This window comes from Tursiops truncatus, chromosome 15 (assembly GCF_011762595.2).
Source record: "Tursiops truncatus isolate mTurTru1 chromosome 15, mTurTru1.mat.Y, whole genome shotgun sequence".
Taxonomy (NCBI): domain Eukaryota; kingdom Metazoa; phylum Chordata; class Mammalia; order Artiodactyla; family Delphinidae; genus Tursiops; species Tursiops truncatus.
In genome coordinates, this window is record NC_047048.1 from 34,155,684 (window position 1) to 34,173,409 (window position 17,726).

The 17,726-nt window shown below is 51.8% G+C and overlaps 2 protein-coding genes across 15 annotated transcripts in view; both read left to right on the plus strand.

The window, feature by feature from the left end:
• Window positions 1–10,785, plus strand: part of GLYR1 (glyoxylate reductase 1 homolog) — a 36,435-nt gene extending 25,650 nt beyond the window's left edge. The window contains exons 11-16 of one of the 11 annotated variants that reach the window (XM_073792355.1): window positions 1,953–2,063; window positions 2,758–2,859; window positions 3,572–3,734; window positions 4,053–4,232; window positions 4,549–4,673; window positions 5,775–8,593. In XM_073792355.1, the coding sequence (XP_073648456.1) occupies window positions 1,953–2,063; window positions 2,758–2,859; window positions 3,572–3,734; window positions 4,053–4,232; window positions 4,549–4,673; window positions 5,775–5,852 (759 nt within the window). In that variant the 3' untranslated portion in view covers window positions 5,853–8,593. The other 10 variants (XM_073792356.1, XM_073792357.1, XM_073792358.1 and 7 more) reach the window with 10 other exon arrangements.
• Window positions 10,786–10,913: 128 nt separating this feature from the next.
• On the plus strand, window positions 10,914–17,364 carry ROGDI (rogdi atypical leucine zipper). 4 transcript variants are annotated; one of them, XM_073792365.1, is made up of 11 exons: window positions 11,069–11,144; window positions 11,451–11,522; window positions 12,203–12,285; window positions 12,510–12,564; window positions 13,288–13,368; window positions 14,147–14,242; window positions 15,484–15,582; window positions 15,959–16,072; window positions 16,148–16,197; window positions 16,310–16,436; window positions 16,746–17,364. In XM_073792365.1, the coding sequence occupies exons 1-11, from the start codon at window positions 11,112–11,114 to the stop codon at window positions 16,785–16,787; spliced, it is 852 nt and encodes a 283-aa protein (XP_073648466.1). In that variant the 5' UTR covers window positions 11,069–11,111; the 3' UTR covers window positions 16,788–17,364. The 4 variants fall into 4 exon arrangements, with proteins under 4 accessions (XP_073648467.1, XP_073648466.1, XP_073648465.1 ...); XM_073792364.1 differs by having other exon boundaries at window positions 11,097–11,180; XM_033840208.2 differs by lacking the exon at window positions 11,069–11,144 and adding an exon at window positions 11,206–11,379.
• Window positions 17,365–17,726: the final 362 nt, after the last annotated feature.

The window sequence follows — 17,726 nt, forward strand, 5'->3', positions numbered from 1 at the left end:
ATATTTTTCTATGCTGCACAATATATCCTTGTAGCTTATTTAGTTTATATATAGCAGTTTGTACTGTCCCCTACTCCTATTTTGCCCCTCTCCGATTCCCTCTCCTCACTGGTAACCACTAATTTGTTCTATGAGTCTGTTTCTTTTATTTATATTCATTTATTTGTTTGTTTTTTAGGTTCCATATATAAGTGATAGTGTAGCGTATTTGTCTTTCTCTGTCTGACTTATTTCACTAAGCATAATAATACCCTCTAGGTCCATCCATGTTGTTACAAATGGCAGAATTTCATTCTTTTTATGACTGAGTAATATTCTTCCGTGTGTGTGTCTGTGTGTGTACCACATCTTCTTTATTCATTCATCTGTTGATGGACACTTAGGTTGCTTCCATATTTTGGCTATTGTAATGCTGCTATGAACATTTGGGGTGTGTGTATCTTTTCAAATTAGTGTTTTTGTTTTCTTTAGGTATAAAACCAGGAGTGGAATTTCTTGTTAAACAAATAGTATAGTAATGATTTAAAGATTTTTAAATAGCTCACAAAGAGGAAACAATTAATAAACAGAGGTATTAAAGAGATTCAGTAATCAGGAGTAATCAGAATATATCAAGCAGAAAGTGGCCATTTTTGGCTTGTTAAATCATCTAGTAGGACAAGTTTTTAATGTATTTATGTGTACTTATTTGTTGTTTTTAAAAAATGTGCTCTGTGTTGGTGATTTGAGACTTTGCCAGAGATCATTATAAATGGACACAGCCTTATTCGAAAGCCATTTGTCTACATTTTTTAAAACCATTTTTGGAGCCTGTTACATTCTACTTACAGAGATCTAAATTCAAAAAATAGAAGAGATGGATATTTGTTGGGCTCATTTATAATTAAAATCAGGCCAGATATTGAACTGCAGGAGATCCATTAGGTAAACTCAGGTATATATCTCAGTGGAGTATCCTGCAGCCATGCGTTATAAACAGTAATTATGAAAGTCTATAATATTGATAGATGTAATCATATAAAATGTTAAAAATTAGATGCAAAATAATAGGTCCAAATTATTCTAAATACTTTTTTGAAATGCCTTTAGAAAAAGGAAATACAGGGCTTCTCTGGTGGCGCAGTGGTTGAGAGTCTGCCTGCCGACGCAGGGGACACGGGTTCGTGCCCCGCTCCGGGAGGATCTCATATGCCGCAGAGCGGCTGGGCCCGTGAGCCATGGCCGCTGAGCCTGTGCGTCCAGAGCCTGTGCTCCGCAACGGGAGAGGCCACAACAGTGAGAGGCCCGTGTACCGCAAAAAAAAAGAAAAGAAAAGAAAGAAAAAGGAAATACAGCAAAATGTTAATGATGTATTTTGTTATGAGATGTTCTAGTGATTTTAATTTTCAGAAAAGAAAAATTAGTGCTTGTAGACCCCCCCGCCAGAAACAATTCAGTACGGAATGGCAACCTGTTAGCCCAAGCCCTGCTTCCCCAGCTCACAGGGCACTGGGTAGATTTCACCACAGCCAAGACAGCGACAGCCACAAAGAGCGGCAGACAAGTACTATTCACATCCTGTTCTTCATTCAGAAAACCTTCAGCAGACGTTTGTTTTGTGCCTCCTGTGAAGTAGAACATGGAACATCCTCCTAGGCAAGACTGGGGACTTCCCTGGCAGTCCAGTGGTTAAGACTCTGCGCTTCCACTGTAGGGGCGTGGGTTCAATCCCTGGTCAGGGAACTAAGGTCTCACATGAGTGTGGCCAAAAAAAAAAAACCACAAGACTGTGCTTAAGGCGCTTCCGTCCACTTCCCTGAGCAGTCAGACTGCCCGCTGGGGTCCCTGGCTCACAGTCTCAGCCTCTTGCCTTGGAAGGCCACTCCGGAGGACTGAGCACTGCATCTCTGGCCTGGCTGGTGTGTGTGTTGTGCACTGCCTGCAGCTCACATTAGGATCTGTGACTTTTGCAGTGTGATTTGTTCATCCAGGAGGGGGCCCGCCTAGGAAGAACCCCCGCTGAAGTCGTTTCAACTTGTGACATCACGTTTGCCTGCGTGTCGGATCCAAAGGCAGCCAAGGACGTAAGGATCCCCTCCCTCCCCTCAGCGTCTCAGGTTGTGGCCGGGAAAACTGGCTGGCCTCCTCCCCTTCTCCCCTGAGCACTGAGTGAGTGTTTGCATTGGGGGAGGGGTGGGGCGGTGGATTTCCCATTTGGGGGCCATCTCCCATTGTGAAGGGTGTTTGCATAGATTGAATACAGACTTCCTTTAATTCAGAACAAAGAATGAAACTGATGAGGGTCCCTGAGGTCTGTGCTGAAATGTGAAATGGTTCCTGACAGGCTAATGTATTCCTGTTGAGCTGGAAGCTTTGGTGTGCCTGTGGTCCATGTGACAAGTTCCTATGTTTAGCTATCGCTGTATTTGTATGCTTTAAAAGTTCAAGTGCAGTAGTCATCTTGTTAAACTCATGACTGGACTAATCCAAGTAAATCCAAAGAAGCCAAAAAAAATAAATAGTGAGGTTCCATCTTTTCAATGGGAGGTTTTTAATAAAAAGAAACACACATGTTCTTTTTGAAGATAAATGGGAGCATACCATAAATTCTCCTCTTTCCCTTGCTTATTTACATGCTCTTCCCTTTTGAGCCTTAATATTTAGCTTCTATTGGGGAAATGAGCCAAAAAATCAGCAGGACGCTGACCTTAGGTCTAAGGGGCTCCTGGGTGTCTGGCTGGGAGCCTGGGCTATTGCTTCTCCCTTGTGTCCCCACAGCTGGTGCTGGGCCCCAGTGGTGTGCTGCAAGGGATCCGCCCCGGGAAGTGCTACGTGGACATGTCAACGGTGGATGCTGACACAGTCACCGAGCTGGCCCAGGTAGCGGCCTCATTCGGGCTGGCCCTCCAGCATCCTTTCAGTTGGAGCCCAAGACCCAGGCTAACCATGCCGAAGAGTGGGCAACTTAGTTACTCTAGAGCCAAAGCCAGAGACTTTGGGACTAGCCTGTCTTCACTCTCTGCCTTCAGATCTACAGCTAGTCTGAGTGGCTGTGAAAGGAGACTTGTTTCCTGGCTGGGATGGGCATTGGGTCCTATAGCTGCCAGCCTCTCAGAAGCCAATCTAGGCTGCCAGCAGGGCCTTTTTGAGTTAAGCAGCTTTCTACAGATACTAGCAGAGTATTCCACCACGCTGAGCCACTGGGCCCAAGTGAGGGGGTGGTGATTTGTGGCCCATGTGCATTCTACGGGTGGCTAAAATCAAGGTAGGACAGTGTCTTTAGGAAGTGTGGTCAACCACGCCATTGGCATTGTCATGTTGGTTATAGTCTTTGGTCTTTGTGAGAAATTCCGAGTAAATGGGAGCCTATGAGGACACCCCAGCTTCTCTCTGTCTACTGCATGTGATTCAGGCACCTGGTGGAGGACAGTCTGCTGACCCTCCCATTGTCAGTCCAGCACCTTGGTACGGGCATCAGCTTTGGGGCCTCGGCGTGGAGGGTCAAGTGCTCCTGCCCCAGTATGCTCCTTGCTTCCTGCCCAAGACCTTCATGAGAGGCAAGGCCTCCAGAAGCTGTGACTTTCCTTTCCAGGTGATTGTGTCCAGGGGGGGCCGCTTTCTGGAAGCCCCGGTCTCAGGGAATCAGCAGCTATCTAATGATGGGATGTTGGTGATCTTAGCGGCCGGAGACAGGGGCTTATATGAGGACTGCAGCAGCTGCTTCCAGGCAATGGGGAAGACTTCCTTCTTTCTAGGTAACATGCCTGCCCACCTGTCGGGCCACTTCAGGCCTGGAGGCTGGGTGGGCCACATCCCCTCTAGACCGCCCTGATGACACCGTCAGTCCCGCACGGCCTCTCTGCCTGGGGCCCCCGTGGGAAGGTTTCCTTTGACTTGCACAGTCAGTGCCTGGAAGGAGGAAGAGCCAGAAGGGTCAGAGCCAGTTCTGTCAGGGGCAGGTGAATGGGGCCTCCCCTGGGTGTAGAGGTGGGTCCAAGCAGGGGTGAGGGTGGGCAGAAAGTCCCTCCCCACAGGATTCTTGGGATGTGACCACGATTCTTTGCCCTGGGCAGGTGAGGTTGGCAACGCAGCTAAGATGATGCTGATCGTGAACATGGTCCAGGGGAGCTTCATGGCCACCATCGCTGAGGGGCTCACCCTGGCCCAAGTGACAGGCCAGTCCCAGCAGACACTCTTGGACATCCTCAATCAGGGACAGTTGGCCAGCATCTTCCTGGACCAGAAGTGCCAAAGTAAGTTGCCTTTGGCCTCTCTTTTGCGTTTTAGTTTTGGTTGAAGCTGGGAACTGGGTCAGGCAGATGTCACAGAACAGTGTCTTCTTCAGGGGCTCATTGTGTGTGAATGATGCACCCACTCCAGTCAGTCCAGGCCCCCAGTCAGAGAGCATCCGGAGACATGGTAGATAGGATTTGGGGCTACAGGCTGGGAACTTGTCTCTTGGGTGTCCAAGGGGGAGGAAATGCTAGGTATTGACCTCTGACAAGACTCCAGGTGGTTTCTTATTTAGGATCCTTTCAGATCTTCTGATGAATGACTTTCCCTCCTCAGATATCCTACAAGGAAACTTTAAGCCTGATTTCTACCTGAAATACATTCAGAAGGATCTCCGTCTAGCCATTGCGCTGGGTGATGCCGTCAACCATCCGACTCCTATGGCAGCTGCAGCCAATGAGGTAACAGCAGGAGGCCGCGGTGCTAGTCCCAGCAGCCCTCCTTTGTTTCCCTTGCACTCCTCCCTCTGCTTACTTTGGCTTGGCTTGGCTCTGTGTCTAACCTCTCAAGGTGGAATCTTAGGTTGCTGATTTTAGACCTTCCTTTTCTAAGTATATTTCCTCCGAGCCATGCTTACTTCCCTGGGAGTTCTTCTTTGACCTGTGGATTATTTGTCAAATACAAATAAAAACCCTGAAGGGTTTCCTAGATACCTAATGGTTATTGATTTCTAATGTATCTCTGTGATCTAAAAAAATATACTACATATGGATTTTAACTCTTTACATTGATTCAGACTTGTTTTGTGGCTCAGCAGATGATCTGTCTTGGTGGGTGTGCCATGTTCACTTAAGAAGACTGCGTGTTCTGCAGTTGGGTGCTGTGTTCTGCACATATCAATTAGGTTGAGATGGTTGGTAGTATTTTTTCAGATTATCTTTACTGACCTTTTTCTCTAGTTCTTTCAATTGCTAAGAAAGGGATGTTAAAATCTCAAGCTGTGATTGTGGGATCATGTTTTTCCCTTTAATTCTGTCCATTTTGCTTGATGTCTTTTTTATTGGGCTCTTAGCCATTTATGCTTGTTATGTCTTCCTGATGAATTTGCTCTTTCGTTATTAAGAAATGTCCACCTTGATCTTTGTCTTGAAGTCTGTTGTCTGATTTTCATATGGCTGCTGTAGCCTTCTCATGCTTACGATTTCCATGTGATGTATTTTTTTCCATCCATTTACTTTCAACCTTTGTTTTAAAATTGTGTCTGTTGTAGACAGTCTATAATTGGGGCTTGCATTTTTATCCATTCTGACACTGTCTGCCTATTAATTGGATTGTTTAGTCCTTAACATTTTTTTTGAATGACATCTATTAAGCACCTACATAGGCACTTTTTGGAAACAGTTTTTTAGAAGTTCAGTTTTCTTATCTCAGTCTGATAGAAGTATAAGCTTAAAAAAAAAAAACAGCTGAGCAATATTTGTCTTTACTATAGAATTACAATAAAAACAACATTTTGGGCTTCCCTGGTGGTGCAGTTGTTAAGAATCTGCCTGCCAATGCAGGGGACACAGGTTCGAGCCCTGGTCCGGGAAGATCCCACATGCCGCGGAGCCTCTAAGCCCGTGCGCCACAACTACTGAGCCTGTGCTCTAGAGCCTGCAAGCCACAACTACTGAAGCCCGCAAGCCTAGAGCCTGTGCTCTGCAACAAGAGAAGCCACCGCAATGAGAAGCCCGCGCACCGCAACGAAGAGTTGTCCCCGCTCGCCGCAGCCAGAGAGAAGCCCGCGCACCGCAACGAAGACCCAACGCAGCCAAAACATAAAATAATAAAATAAATTTTTAAAAATCTACATTTTGTGAAACACGTACATACATGAATCACACAGATTCATTTATTTTAGAGACTCTGTCTTCCAAGTGCTATAAACTATATGCATTTTTATTCAAGTTAAATAGAGGTTTCAAGTAGCTTGTTCTATAGAGACAAAGAAGAAGTAAAAATACACAGTACTGGGGAATTCCCTGGCTGTCCAGTGGTTAGGACTCCTTGCTTCCACTGCTGGAGGCCCAGGTTCCATCCCTGGTTGGGGAACTAAGATCCTGCAAGCCGCACAGCGCAGCCAAAAATAAATAAATAAATAAATAAATACACAGTACTGTTCTTTTCAGACCTGCCTTTTCATAGTTTATAATCTTCTGTCCTTGAATTCTGTGTCTCTGTCCTTCCTTCATGTGTCTGAACATCTCAGAGTACTTGTTTCACTCTTCCAGTTTGAAGTACAATTTCAGGTTCCTCCTTTCTTACCTTCAGGTTCTCTCTTGGTAGTGGAATTCCTCGTGTGTTATATAATTTTTCGTTGATGAGTTTGTAACTGTGGTTACTTCTGAAGGGTTCCATGGTGGCTTGTGTTGGGAGCACTTCTCTGTGAGGTGATTTCCACTTGCCTCTCCCTTGACTACAGGATTCGTTGGCTTGGAAACAGACATTTTGGTTAATTTCTTGATGGAGCACGGCACTTTCTGGCCACTGTTTGGAGTTCAGGATCTTGAGGTTAACTGGTCCATTAACATTTAGTCTTTGTCTTGAAGTCTGTTGATATGTGGTTGGATTTAGAGCTACTCTTTTATCATTTGATTGCCATTTGTCCACTCTGGCTTTTGTTTGTCTGTTCCTCCTTTCTTTTGGGATATCCCTTTTTTGGGATATTTGAATATATTTTAGAATTCCATTTTATTGGGACTTCCCTTGCGGTCCAGTGGTTAAGACTCCGCCCTCCCAATGCAGGAGGCCCGGGTTCAATCCCTGGTCAGGGAACTAGATCCCACATGCCACAGTGAAGATCCCGAGATCCTGTGTGCCACAACTAAGACCCAGCGCAGCCAAATAAATAAATATATATTTTTTTAATTCCATTTTATCTATTGGCTTTTTAACAGTGCATCATTTTTGTCTTTGCTCTAAGGATTGCTATACACCTCCTTAATTTCACATCCTAGATTAGACCTCTTTACATAAAATGTAGATCCATTTACCTCTCCCTCCCTCATCTTCTAAGACAGGGTTTTTCAACCTGGGCACTATTGACGTTTTGATGTGGGTGCTCTCCAGTGCACTGCAGGGTGTTTAGCAGCATTCCTGTCCTCTACCCACTAGATGCCGGTTGCACCCCCTCAGTTCATAGAAGGTGTCTCCAGACATTACCAAATGTCACTCCAGGTGGGGAGCAAAATGATCCCGGGTTGAGAACCCCTGCTTTAGAGTACAGATGTCCTATGTGTTACATTTGTCTTTGTTTTAAACCCACCATTGTCAGAATGTCTTGCTTTAAGTAGTCATATGTATTTTAAAGAAATTCAGAGAAAAAATAAGTTCATATTTCTCTAATTTACCATTTCCAGTACTTTCCTTTCCTTTCTGAAGAATTGAATTTCTCTCTGGTATTGTTTTCCTTTCAGCTGGAAGAACTTGCTTTAGCATTTCCTGAATGCAGGTTTGCTGGCAATGATTAGTTCTCATTTATCTCAAAAGGTCTTTATTTAGTCTTCATTCTGAGTTGACAGCTACACCTGAGCTGTAGTGGACATCATGTTTAGAAAAAGAAAAAAATGCAGGCAGCCAACTGTGTGGGAGGAACCTGTGTCCAGCTGCATTTTTTCAACATGACTGGATGTTGTGCTGCCCTTGTTAAATGATGGCTTTTTAATTTTTCTCACACTCTTTCATATTCGTCTAGTACCTTTAGGGTGGCTGTTAATTGCCAAGCACCATGCTAGGCTCTGGGGACACAGGGTGCAGCCCCTTCTTTTCCTTATGGAGCTTACATTTTAATGGAAGGAGGCACAAAGTAAGCACATAAATGTTTAAACAAGTAAGAATTGCAGAAGGTTAGAATTATGAATAAAGTGGAACAGAGTAAAGGGATGGAGGTGGCTGGGTAAAGTGGTGCAGCTGCTGCTTCAAATGGGATGGTCAGGAAAGGCCTTGGAGCTGATTGGGAAGGAGCCAGCCAATGCTGAGGGAAGGACAGGGACAGTGGCCCAGAGAATAACATGGGAAGTCCTTGGAGCAGGAAGGAACATGATTATAACTACTAACAATGCTGAGCCCTGCCTCTGAGCCCTTTATATTCCTCACTCCATTAATCCTCACAATAACCCTGTTACCTTCTCCATAAAGTCAAGAAGCAGTGGTGGAGACACAGAGAAACTGAGGCACTTTGTCCAAGGTTAGGCCAGTCAGTGGGTGATCCAGGAGTCACGCCCAGACAGCCTAGACTCCAGAACCTACCTACCTAACCACATCGAGAACCGCCTCTCAGAAGAAGCAGATCTGTGTCTGTAAGTCAGCTTTGTGGCCAGACTAAGCCCATGTCGTTTTTTTCCAGGTGTACAAAAGAGCCAAGGCACTGGACCAGTCTGACAATGACATGTCTGCCGTGTACCGAGCCTATATACACTAAGCCCTTGACCCCACCCCCACCCCCCCATCTTCCCTCTGACCCCCTCTTCCTCACATGGAGTTGGGGTCCTGGGACTTAACTCTGGACCAGTCCACCTGTCTCCATCTTCTTTTTTACAGACTTTGAGACTTGCCATCAGCACAGCACACAGCGTCGCTCCTCCCCTAGAGGTCCTGGAGAGGGGAGGGGTGTCAGCAGGATTGGCCTGTGGGAAAGCTCTTGAGCTGGGCACCGGCCTTGGACTAGGTGGCTGTGTGTTCACACACACAAACACACACACACACACACACACACACAACCTACCATACTGGCTCTCGCCCCAGGATAGAAGCTGCCCAGAAACTGCTGCCTGGCTTTTTTTTTTTTTCCCTTTTTCCAAGCTGTCTTATCTCAAACCCCTTCCAGCTGAGGAACTAGAATCAGCAGTGAGAAGTGGAAGCTTTCCCACTGCTTCCCTCACAACGAAGAGGCTGTGGTTCTGTCCACTGGATCCCACGCAGAGAGAGGCTCTGGGCCAAGATGAGCCAGCAGACTGTAAACCGAGGGTCCCATGGGCCCTCCAACCTCAGGTGACCAGCTGATGAGGATTGTCATGTTTAAGCTACCAATGTGCAACCAACTCTCCATAAATGCCTTTGTGAGCTGAAAAGGGATTGGCAGGGTCAAGCTAAGACAGGGCTCTGGCTTTCCAGGGAAAGCAGCAAACAGCCCGCCCCTAGGTGAGCTTCACAGAAGCCCTCTCCTCACTGCTGTTCAGCACCTGCCCGGAAGTCACCGTCACTGTGGAGCCTGGGCTGGGATCAGACTTCCTTGCTTTGGTGTAAGGGTGCTCACTCCTCACCAGGCTGTTGTAGTATTTGGATTTGCATTCCAGTCCTTAGGAAGGGGGTCCTGAGGGCCAGCACTGAGGATTGAAGAGGGAGGGGTATGGGGTTCCTTCCTATTTCCATTACGCCACAGACCCTTCACCTGGTTCTGAAGAGCCACTCTGACCCACATCCCCTCACAGCAGTCCCACCTTCTCCAGCCCATCCCTGCACAAGTTCCCTGCATGCCCACCTCTCTCCATTCTCCTCCCCTCCCCCTTTTCTTCTCATGGAGACAGTATTGCTTTCTGTCTCTTCCTTCTTTGGTCTAGACCCAACCTGACCAACGATGACCATTTCTTAGGCTCAGCTCTTGAAACAGGAATGAGTGTCTGCACTTCAGCCAGCAGTTTGGTCTTCGGTGCTTTCAGGGTCCTGGGGTCTGTTGGGAGGGAAGAGGAGAACTAGGCCTGACTGAACCAGAGCTACCTGACCCTCAGAGGCAGATCTAAGACATCCTCGAGACCCTAGCATTTCTCCTTGGATAGGGGACCAGAGGGGCTTGGAATGTGGCATAAGAACAAGGAGAAGTTACCTAAAGGATGTCAGTGTTTTCTCCCTCTGCATGGGTTGGATTTTCCAAAGTCACACCGCAGAAGGTCAGCAATTATAGTGAATATGTGATGATAAACAATGAGGTGGCCACGCTGGTGTGGGGCCCCTCCCCCTCACAGCCTTGGCCCTTTTCCACTGATCAGAACCCAGGTCAGGGGATCTCAGAAGACATGGGTGGAGGGCAGGGAAGATGCCCGTGGTTTTTGGCACAGTTGTTAATTTCACTGGGATTTTGAATTCTTTTCTGTCTGAACACAAAGCCTGTGCTGGTCCTAGCCGGACACTAGGGGGTGGGGGTGGGGGAAGATGCTGTAATGAAACTGGTTAGTCAATGTTGTCTTAATATTGTTGACAATTCTGTAAAGTTCCTTTTTATGAATATTTGTTTAAGCTATTTCACCTTTGTTTTGAAATCCTTCCCTTTTAAGGAAAAAATGTGACACTTGTGAAAAAGCTTGTAAGAAAGCCCCTCCTCCACCACCCTTTTTTTTTCCTTTAAACCTCCTTTAAATGACAAATCTTCTAGGTAATTAAGGTTGTGAATTTTTATTTTTGCTTTGTTTTTAATGAACATTTGTCTTTCAGAATAGGATTGTGTGATAATGTTTAAATGTCAAAAATAAAACATGATTTTGTGCAATTAACAAAAAGCTACTGCAAGCAAAATAAAAACGTTTCTTGTTAACACAACTGTGACCTTGGCGGTGGTCTGCGCCCAGACATCGAGCGCCGTGCGGTGGTGGGAGGGGTAGGGCCCGGCGTGGAGCGGAGCGGCGGCCTCTTCAGCACGGCGACGGGACTGTAGGGTCCACGCGTTAGTCCCTCCCGGACCGACGGAACTAGTGGGCCGGAGGCGAGATCGGGCGGAAACAAGGTTCCCCGTCGGCCAATCGCCGGGCGCGGCGAGAGCAAGCTATCGGGCCGGCCAATCGGAGAGTGTGCGCGGAGCAGGGCGCCCTATCAGGGCCGAGAAGGGGCGGGACGAGCGTCCCCGGCGCTCCGGCCCGACAGTAGCGATGGATACGGCGCCGGAGTGCTCAGCGCCCGCGGTTGGTGCGGGCGGTGTGCCGGGCGAGCCGGAGCAGGCGGGTTCCGGGGCGCTCACAGCGTCGCGAGCTGGAGGCGGGGCGGGCGCCCGCGCAGCCAATCGGCGGCGGGGGGTGGGCCCGGGCGCGACGGAGGACTGAGCGGCGAGCGGACGGCGGGCCGGTGACGGTCGCTGGGCAGCGAGCGGCGGTGATGGCGACCGTGATGGCAGCTACGGCGGCGGAGCGGGCGGTGCTGGTGAGGCTCGCGGGCGGGGTGGGGCGGGGGTCGGCGGTCCCGGGCAGCTGACTACGGGCCTGTCCCCGCAGGAGGAGGAGTTTCGCTGGCTATTGCACGACGAGGTGCACGCCGTGCTGAGGCAGCTGCAGGACATCCTCAAGGTAACGCGCCTTGAGGGCCTGTGCGGGCGCCCACCTTCCCTACCCTCCCCAGCGCGGCTCCTTCCCCGGCCTCCCGCGGCTGCCGCCCGAGCGCCGACTGTGTACGCAACGCGCGGTATTCAGACCAGGCCCTGCCCTCAGAGGACTTAAGAGTCTAGCCGGGAGGCAAGCAGTAGCAGATAATTACCCAATTCCACAAGCAGCCCTGTGAGCGCGGCCCCGGGGGTCGGGGAAGGCCTCCTTTGGAATTGACATTTAACCTCAGATCTGAAGGACCCAGCATTTTGACCTCAGCCAAGTACTCGATCTCTCTGGGCCTCCCCTTTGCCAGAAGAAGATACTAGTACCGGCCTCAGGGCTGTTGTGATAAAATAAAGCCAATAGAATCACAAAAAAATGTCCAGGCAGTGCCTGGTAAAGCCAAAATTGTAGGTTGCCATGACTACTGTCTCCCCTGACTTTGCTCCTCACTTCCAAACCTTACCCAAGCCGGGAGGGTATCTCTCGGTTCTCTCCCCCGGGTTGGGCACACAGTAAGCTCCCAGGGAGTGTGGAAGGAGCAGGTATCGGCTCAGGTAGGACCTGAAACTCAGGCTATGGGGGAGGGGCCCTGGGAGTGGGGCTCCTGGACACATGGCTAGGCTGGAGTGGGTGAGCTCTACCCCAACTCCCCTCTGCAGGAGGCCTCTCTCCGCTTTACTCTGCCGGGCTCAGGCACCGAGGGGTTCACAAAGCAGGAGAACTTCATCCTGGGCAGCTGTGGGTGAGCTTGGGCTGGGTTGGGGGTGGGTTCTTGGGGAGGGGTTGGGATACCCTCTAGGACAGGTGGCACAGCCCTGCCCTGCAGACTGATTTCAGCTCCAACGTCCAGAGGATATGCAGTGGGACGGGCTGGACCATCCTGTGACAGCCAGGGACGGCCTGTTGGGAGGATGGGGTGGTGGGAGGGGCAGCCGCAGGCGCTGCTCTGACTCCCACGTGTTGTAGCACAGACCAGGTGAAGGGCGTGCTGACTCTGCAAGGGGATGCACTGAGCCAGGCGGTGAGTCTCCCGGCCCCTCTCCCCTTCCCATGCTGCCACAGGACCCAGTGGGGGAGAGCGTGGGGGCCTCCTGCTTATCCCAGCTCTGCCGCCAGCCAGCTGTGTGACTCTGGGCAGGATCCTTGACCTCTCTGGGCCTCAGTTTTCTCGTTTGTAAAATGACACCCTCCCTAACCCGCTCATGAGATTGGTGTGTGGCTTCAGTGACAGGTGCAGGAAGGGGGGAGGAATGCTTTGCACACAGCGCTACCTGGCCCTACCTGGATTCTGGGCCCCAGGAAGCGTGGGCATTGGCAGGATTAGGCTGGCCCCAGATCAAAGTGCAATCAGCCAACATCTGAGCTCCAGCTGCACTTGACCCTGTGGCAGGTGCCAAGGCCTGGAGGAAGGTTCCTCTCCTCGGGTGGGCGTTCTGTCACTTGGCATGTACACATGTTTTCCGTTTGCCCACAACTACACGCTTCCTCCCAGACGAAGCCGCCTTCCCCTTTCTTGGCTCTTTTCCCTTTCACTTCTCGTGGTTCCTCTTGGGCCTGAGTTCGTTTCCTGACCTCCCTGTTCACTCCCCAAATGGCCAGGGTGTTGAGAGGCCCTCTGCCCCATGTAGTGGCTGTGGCCTGAACCACCATACACACCCCATTTCTGCCCCCGGCTCAAGGGCTCAGAGTGGCCAAAAGCAGGAGGGCATCCTTCTGCCCAGCTTATCCTGCTCTTGCCCATCAGGACGTGAACCTGAAGATGCCCAGGAACAACCAGCTGCTGCACTTTGCCTTCAGGGAGGACAAGCAGTGGAAGCTGCAGCAGGTAACCGGGCCCTTCCCCAGCCACGACTCAGGGGCACAAGGGCAGGCAGGGGCAGCCCCTTGCAGCGCTGAGGCCTCCTGGGCTGGCCACTATGGGGACCTGCAGCCACAGCAGGCTTGGGAAGGTGTTTCCTAGCAGCACAGCTGTGGTGGGCAGTGCCTGGTCTCCTAGCCTGTCCTATGTGTAGGCCCCCAGCCCAGCGGGAACTACAGGGATACCCTGAACAAGTCACTCCCTGCTCAGAGCTTCCAGGGGCTTCCCCTGGCTTTTGGCGACCAAGTCCATGCTTCCTAACAGCACCTATGTGATTGGGCCTGGTTTCTGTCCCCTCCTTCTCTCCTCTCACTGGCCACCAGCTGTTTCCACCTCAGGGCCTTTGCTAGGGCTTGTCCCTCTGCCCGGAGTCCACTCCCTCAGCTTTTTTCATCAAACGAGTGTCAGCTCAAGAGTCGCTTCCCTGGAGCCTCTCCCTCACCGCGCTCATCACCCTGTTTGTTTCCTTGTGCAAGTTGCACCGTCTATTACCTTGTGCCTTTACTCTATTATCCTCTGTCCTCCTTTGGAAAGTGAGCCACATGAGGCCAGGGACCAAGCCTGACTCACAGCACCCAGCCAGGGCCTGGCCCGAAGGCGGCACCCACCCTGCCCCTCCTAGGAGGATAGGCCCTCAGGGTGGGGGTCCGTAGGCTGGGGCCCCCAGGGACGTGGCTGCTGTGAAGCTGGCTCCTCTCCCTGCCGAGGCCCAGCCCACTAACTGCTCATTGGGTGCTGTTTTTAGATCCAGGACGCCAGGAACCACGTGAGCCAAGCCATTTACCTCCTTGCCAACCGGGAGGAGAGCTACCAGTTCAGGACAGGAGCAGAGGTCCTCAAGGTGAGCTGCCCGTAGGGATGGGAGAGCCAGGTTCCCTGACCTCTGACTGGGCCCCTGGAGAGCTCTGCCCCCACATTCTCAGGTGTAGCCAGTGGTTGACCCTTCACCTCTCAGTGTATACATGTCCATCCAGCCACAGTTGAAAGGCTCACAGCCCAGGCTCCAGAAACAGCCCTGGGCTCTGATCCCAGGGCCCCCACTATGAGCTGTGCAACCTCAAGTCACTCACTTAGCTATTCTGTGCCTCAGTAGCCTCACCTGTAAAAGGGGGACAAGCTGTAGTGACTGCCAATCGTGATGATGCAGGTAAAGTGGTCTCTAGTAAACGCTTGGTAAACAGTAGCTACAGGTTTTAGTACCAGCAACAGAAAAACTTTTGTAATTAACAAAGTGAATTCATGTGGTGTGGAGAGACAAAATGAGCTCAGATGCCCTGAGTTCATGCTTTAGTTCTGCCCCTGACTTGCTGTGTGTCCTCAGGTGGTTCACCTATCCTCTCTGGACCTCATGAAAATTTGAAACCAGATGGACTAAAGTCTTTCTCAGAACTGTGACCACTCTCTGGGGTGTAATGTGCAGCCCCCATGCCTCCACCCAGTAATTGTGCCTTTCCCTGGAGCCAGGTGACCCCAGCACCATGGCAACAGCTGGATGAATGGCTGGAAGCAGTGGAAACTGGGGCTCTGAGTTCGAGCCAAAGCTTTGCTCCTTGACAAAGGGAAGGGATGAGTGCAGATGGTTCCACCGTTCCCTAGCTGTGTGACCTTAACCCTTTGGAGCCTCAGTTTCCTCACCTTTGAAAATGGGGCTGGTGTCCACCATAAGGCCTCAACTTAGCCATCCCAATTCTTCCTTGAGGAAGCCCTCCGTGGCCCCTTGCACCCAAGCTGAATTAGAGTCCCTTCTTCTAAGCTCCTTCATTGCCTGTACCCTCATCCACCACGCCCTCGTGCCCCTGGGACTAACTTCTGGTATCTTCTATTCCCCATTGGACCAATACCCAGGATCCCATGCAGTAGAACCTTCTGTCCTGCCCCCGACCCCCAGCTGGAGCCCAATTACCTGCATCTTTAACAAGCCCCGTGCTGCAGGGGTTCAGGCCCTAGAGACTGTGACCTCCATGGAAGGAGCTAGGAGCTACCATAATTTTGTTGCTACTGACACAGGGGTGGGGAGGGGGAGGGGATCAGGACCAGGCCCCGCTGCCCTCACAGCGGCTGTGACCAGCCCCCTTCCCCCAGCTGATGGATGCCGTGATGCTGCAGCTGACCAGAGCCCGAAACCGGCTCACCACTCCAGCTACCCTCACTCTGCCTGAGATCGCTGCCAGCGGCCTCACGGTCAGTGGTGCCTCAGGCCGGCCCCTGCTCCAGGAGAGGCGGTCCCCACAGAGGGGCCCAGCTCGCGCCCGGGAGGGACACAGGGGTGCCAGGAGGTCCTGCAAGCCCCAAATTGTCGACAGAGTCCTATGTGCAGTTTTCTGGGATGGGGTCCTTGGCTTCCATTCTGCATCCCCCAGATATGTACCCCCCTGATCTGGATCAGTGGGTCCCAAGGCCAGTGGTGCAGGAAGCTATCTGTGGTACCTGAGAAGACACTGGAAGCCCCAGTCCATGGGATGGGGACTGGGAGTCCCCGGGGTGGTTGGAGGGGCGGGCGTGAGATGTGCCTGCTCAGCCCTCATCCCCCTTGCCTGCCCGGCCCCCCTCCCCACAGCGGATGTTCGCCCCCGCCCTGCCTTCCGACCTGCTGGTCAACGTCTACATCAGCCTCAACAAGCTCTGCCTCACCGTGTACCAGCTGCATGCCCTGCAGCCCAATTCCACCAAGGTGAGCACCCCACCCACCCCATCCCTGCCCGCCCTAGGCCCCAGGCCTGACCCAGTCTGATGTTCTTCTGCCTAGAACTTCCGCCCAGCTGGAGGTGCCGTGCTTCACAGCCCCGGGGCCATGTTGTAAGTACCCTGCCTGGGAGGGGTCCCTGGAGCGCCCTCGCCCGTCTGCACCTCGGGGGATGGGGTCCTGGCCGGCTGAACTGCCCTCAGGGACCCTCCCATCTCCCCGCAGCGAGTGGGGTGCACAGCGTCTGGAGGTGAGCCACGTGCACAAGGTGGAGTGTGTGATCCCATGGCTGAACGATGCCCTCGTCTTCTTCACTGTCTCCCTGCAGCTCTGCCAGCAGCTCAAGGATAAGGTAGGGACATGGGGGCGGTCAGGGCCGGGCTGGGCCTCACGCAGATTAGGCCAGCCAAACAGCAGGTTGTTTAGCCCCTTCTTTTTTGGGGCGGCACACCTCTAAAGGGCCCCCTAATCTTAAGATCTGTCGTACCCTCTGCACACCCCAAACAGGTGGGCCATGGTGTTGCTTGGCAACAGTATCCTCTTCCTGACACATGGCCCTTGGATGACCTTCAAATCTCACCTGGGTCACAGAGGGTGCAGCAGGGGCCAGATCCCCTAGCACCACCACTCACCATGTCCCCCCATCTCCCTCCTTCCCCAGATCTCTGTGTTCTCCAGCTACTGGAGCTACAGGCCTTTCTGAAGAGAGCGCCCAAGAGCCTGTCCCCCTGGGAATGGCCCCTGCCCAGGGAGTCCCTGTTCCCCCCCCCCCCACACACACACACACACATAAACACACACGCACGCACCCACACACACAAAGTGCCGACCAGAGCTCGGCACTGCGGGCTATTTATTTCCCTCTTCACCCTGCCCTGCCTGTCACATCTGCACAGATGGGACTGAACACTGGACCCACTGGGAGGAAGTGACACTGGCGTGCTTTTTGTTTTGAATGGGGGAGGTCAGGAAGGCGGAGCTTCAAGGTAGCCTATAGTCCAAGCCCTGCCCTCGCCCCAAGGCAGGAACCTTTGGACTCAGGCTGGGGCCAGGCCCAGGGCTCTCCTTCCTCCCCTCTTCGCAGCCTGTCCTCCAGGATGGCAAGGGGCAGCCACACACCCCCTCCCACTGGAGCCTGAGGAGTGGGTGGTGGCCCTAAGCTCTGAGTTGGGGAAGGAGGACAGAAGCTGCCCACCATGAGCTGTAGTGCCCTTGACTGTGTTCGCTTGGCAACCCTGGCAGGGCCTTCAAGAAATAAAGATCATCCGACTTTGCCTGGAGCCCTTCTGTCTGTCTGTCTGTCTGTCTGTCTGAGTAGGGACCTGACCAGGGGTCCCTGATAGTCAGGAGCTGGGCCGAGTACCCAGTGACTGAACCCCTGGCCTCCAAGGGGCCGAATGGGATGGTGAATGGGCAGCCGCTCGGTGGCTGCAGCACATCACCCGAGGTCTCCTGGTGACAGTCATGCCATCTGAAGGTTGTGAGGGACACAGGGGGCATCTGGATGAAGCAGTGGGGGCCTACACTGCCCACCGTGAGAGGAGGCTCAGAATACACTCCAGACTCAGACTTTGGCTGAACAAGGCATTGTTATTGCTGCCCAGCAGGACAAAGGCAGGGGAGCAAGAACTCTCCGCATTAA

Bases quoted from the DNA above. Each gene is read 5' to 3' on its own strand.
- ROGDI (XM_073792364.1), top strand. From the start codon at position 11,112: ATGGATACGGCGCCGGAGTGCTCAGCGCCCGCGGTTGGTGCGGGCGGT. The intron at 11,523-12,202 runs GTAACGCGCCTT...TCCCCTCTGCAG, and splicing joins AGCTGCAGGACATCCTCAAG to GAGGCCTCTCTCCGCTTTAC. The intron at 13,369-14,146 runs GTAACCGGGCCC...TGCTGTTTTTAG, and splicing joins AGCAGTGGAAGCTGCAGCAG to ATCCAGGACGCCAGGAACCA.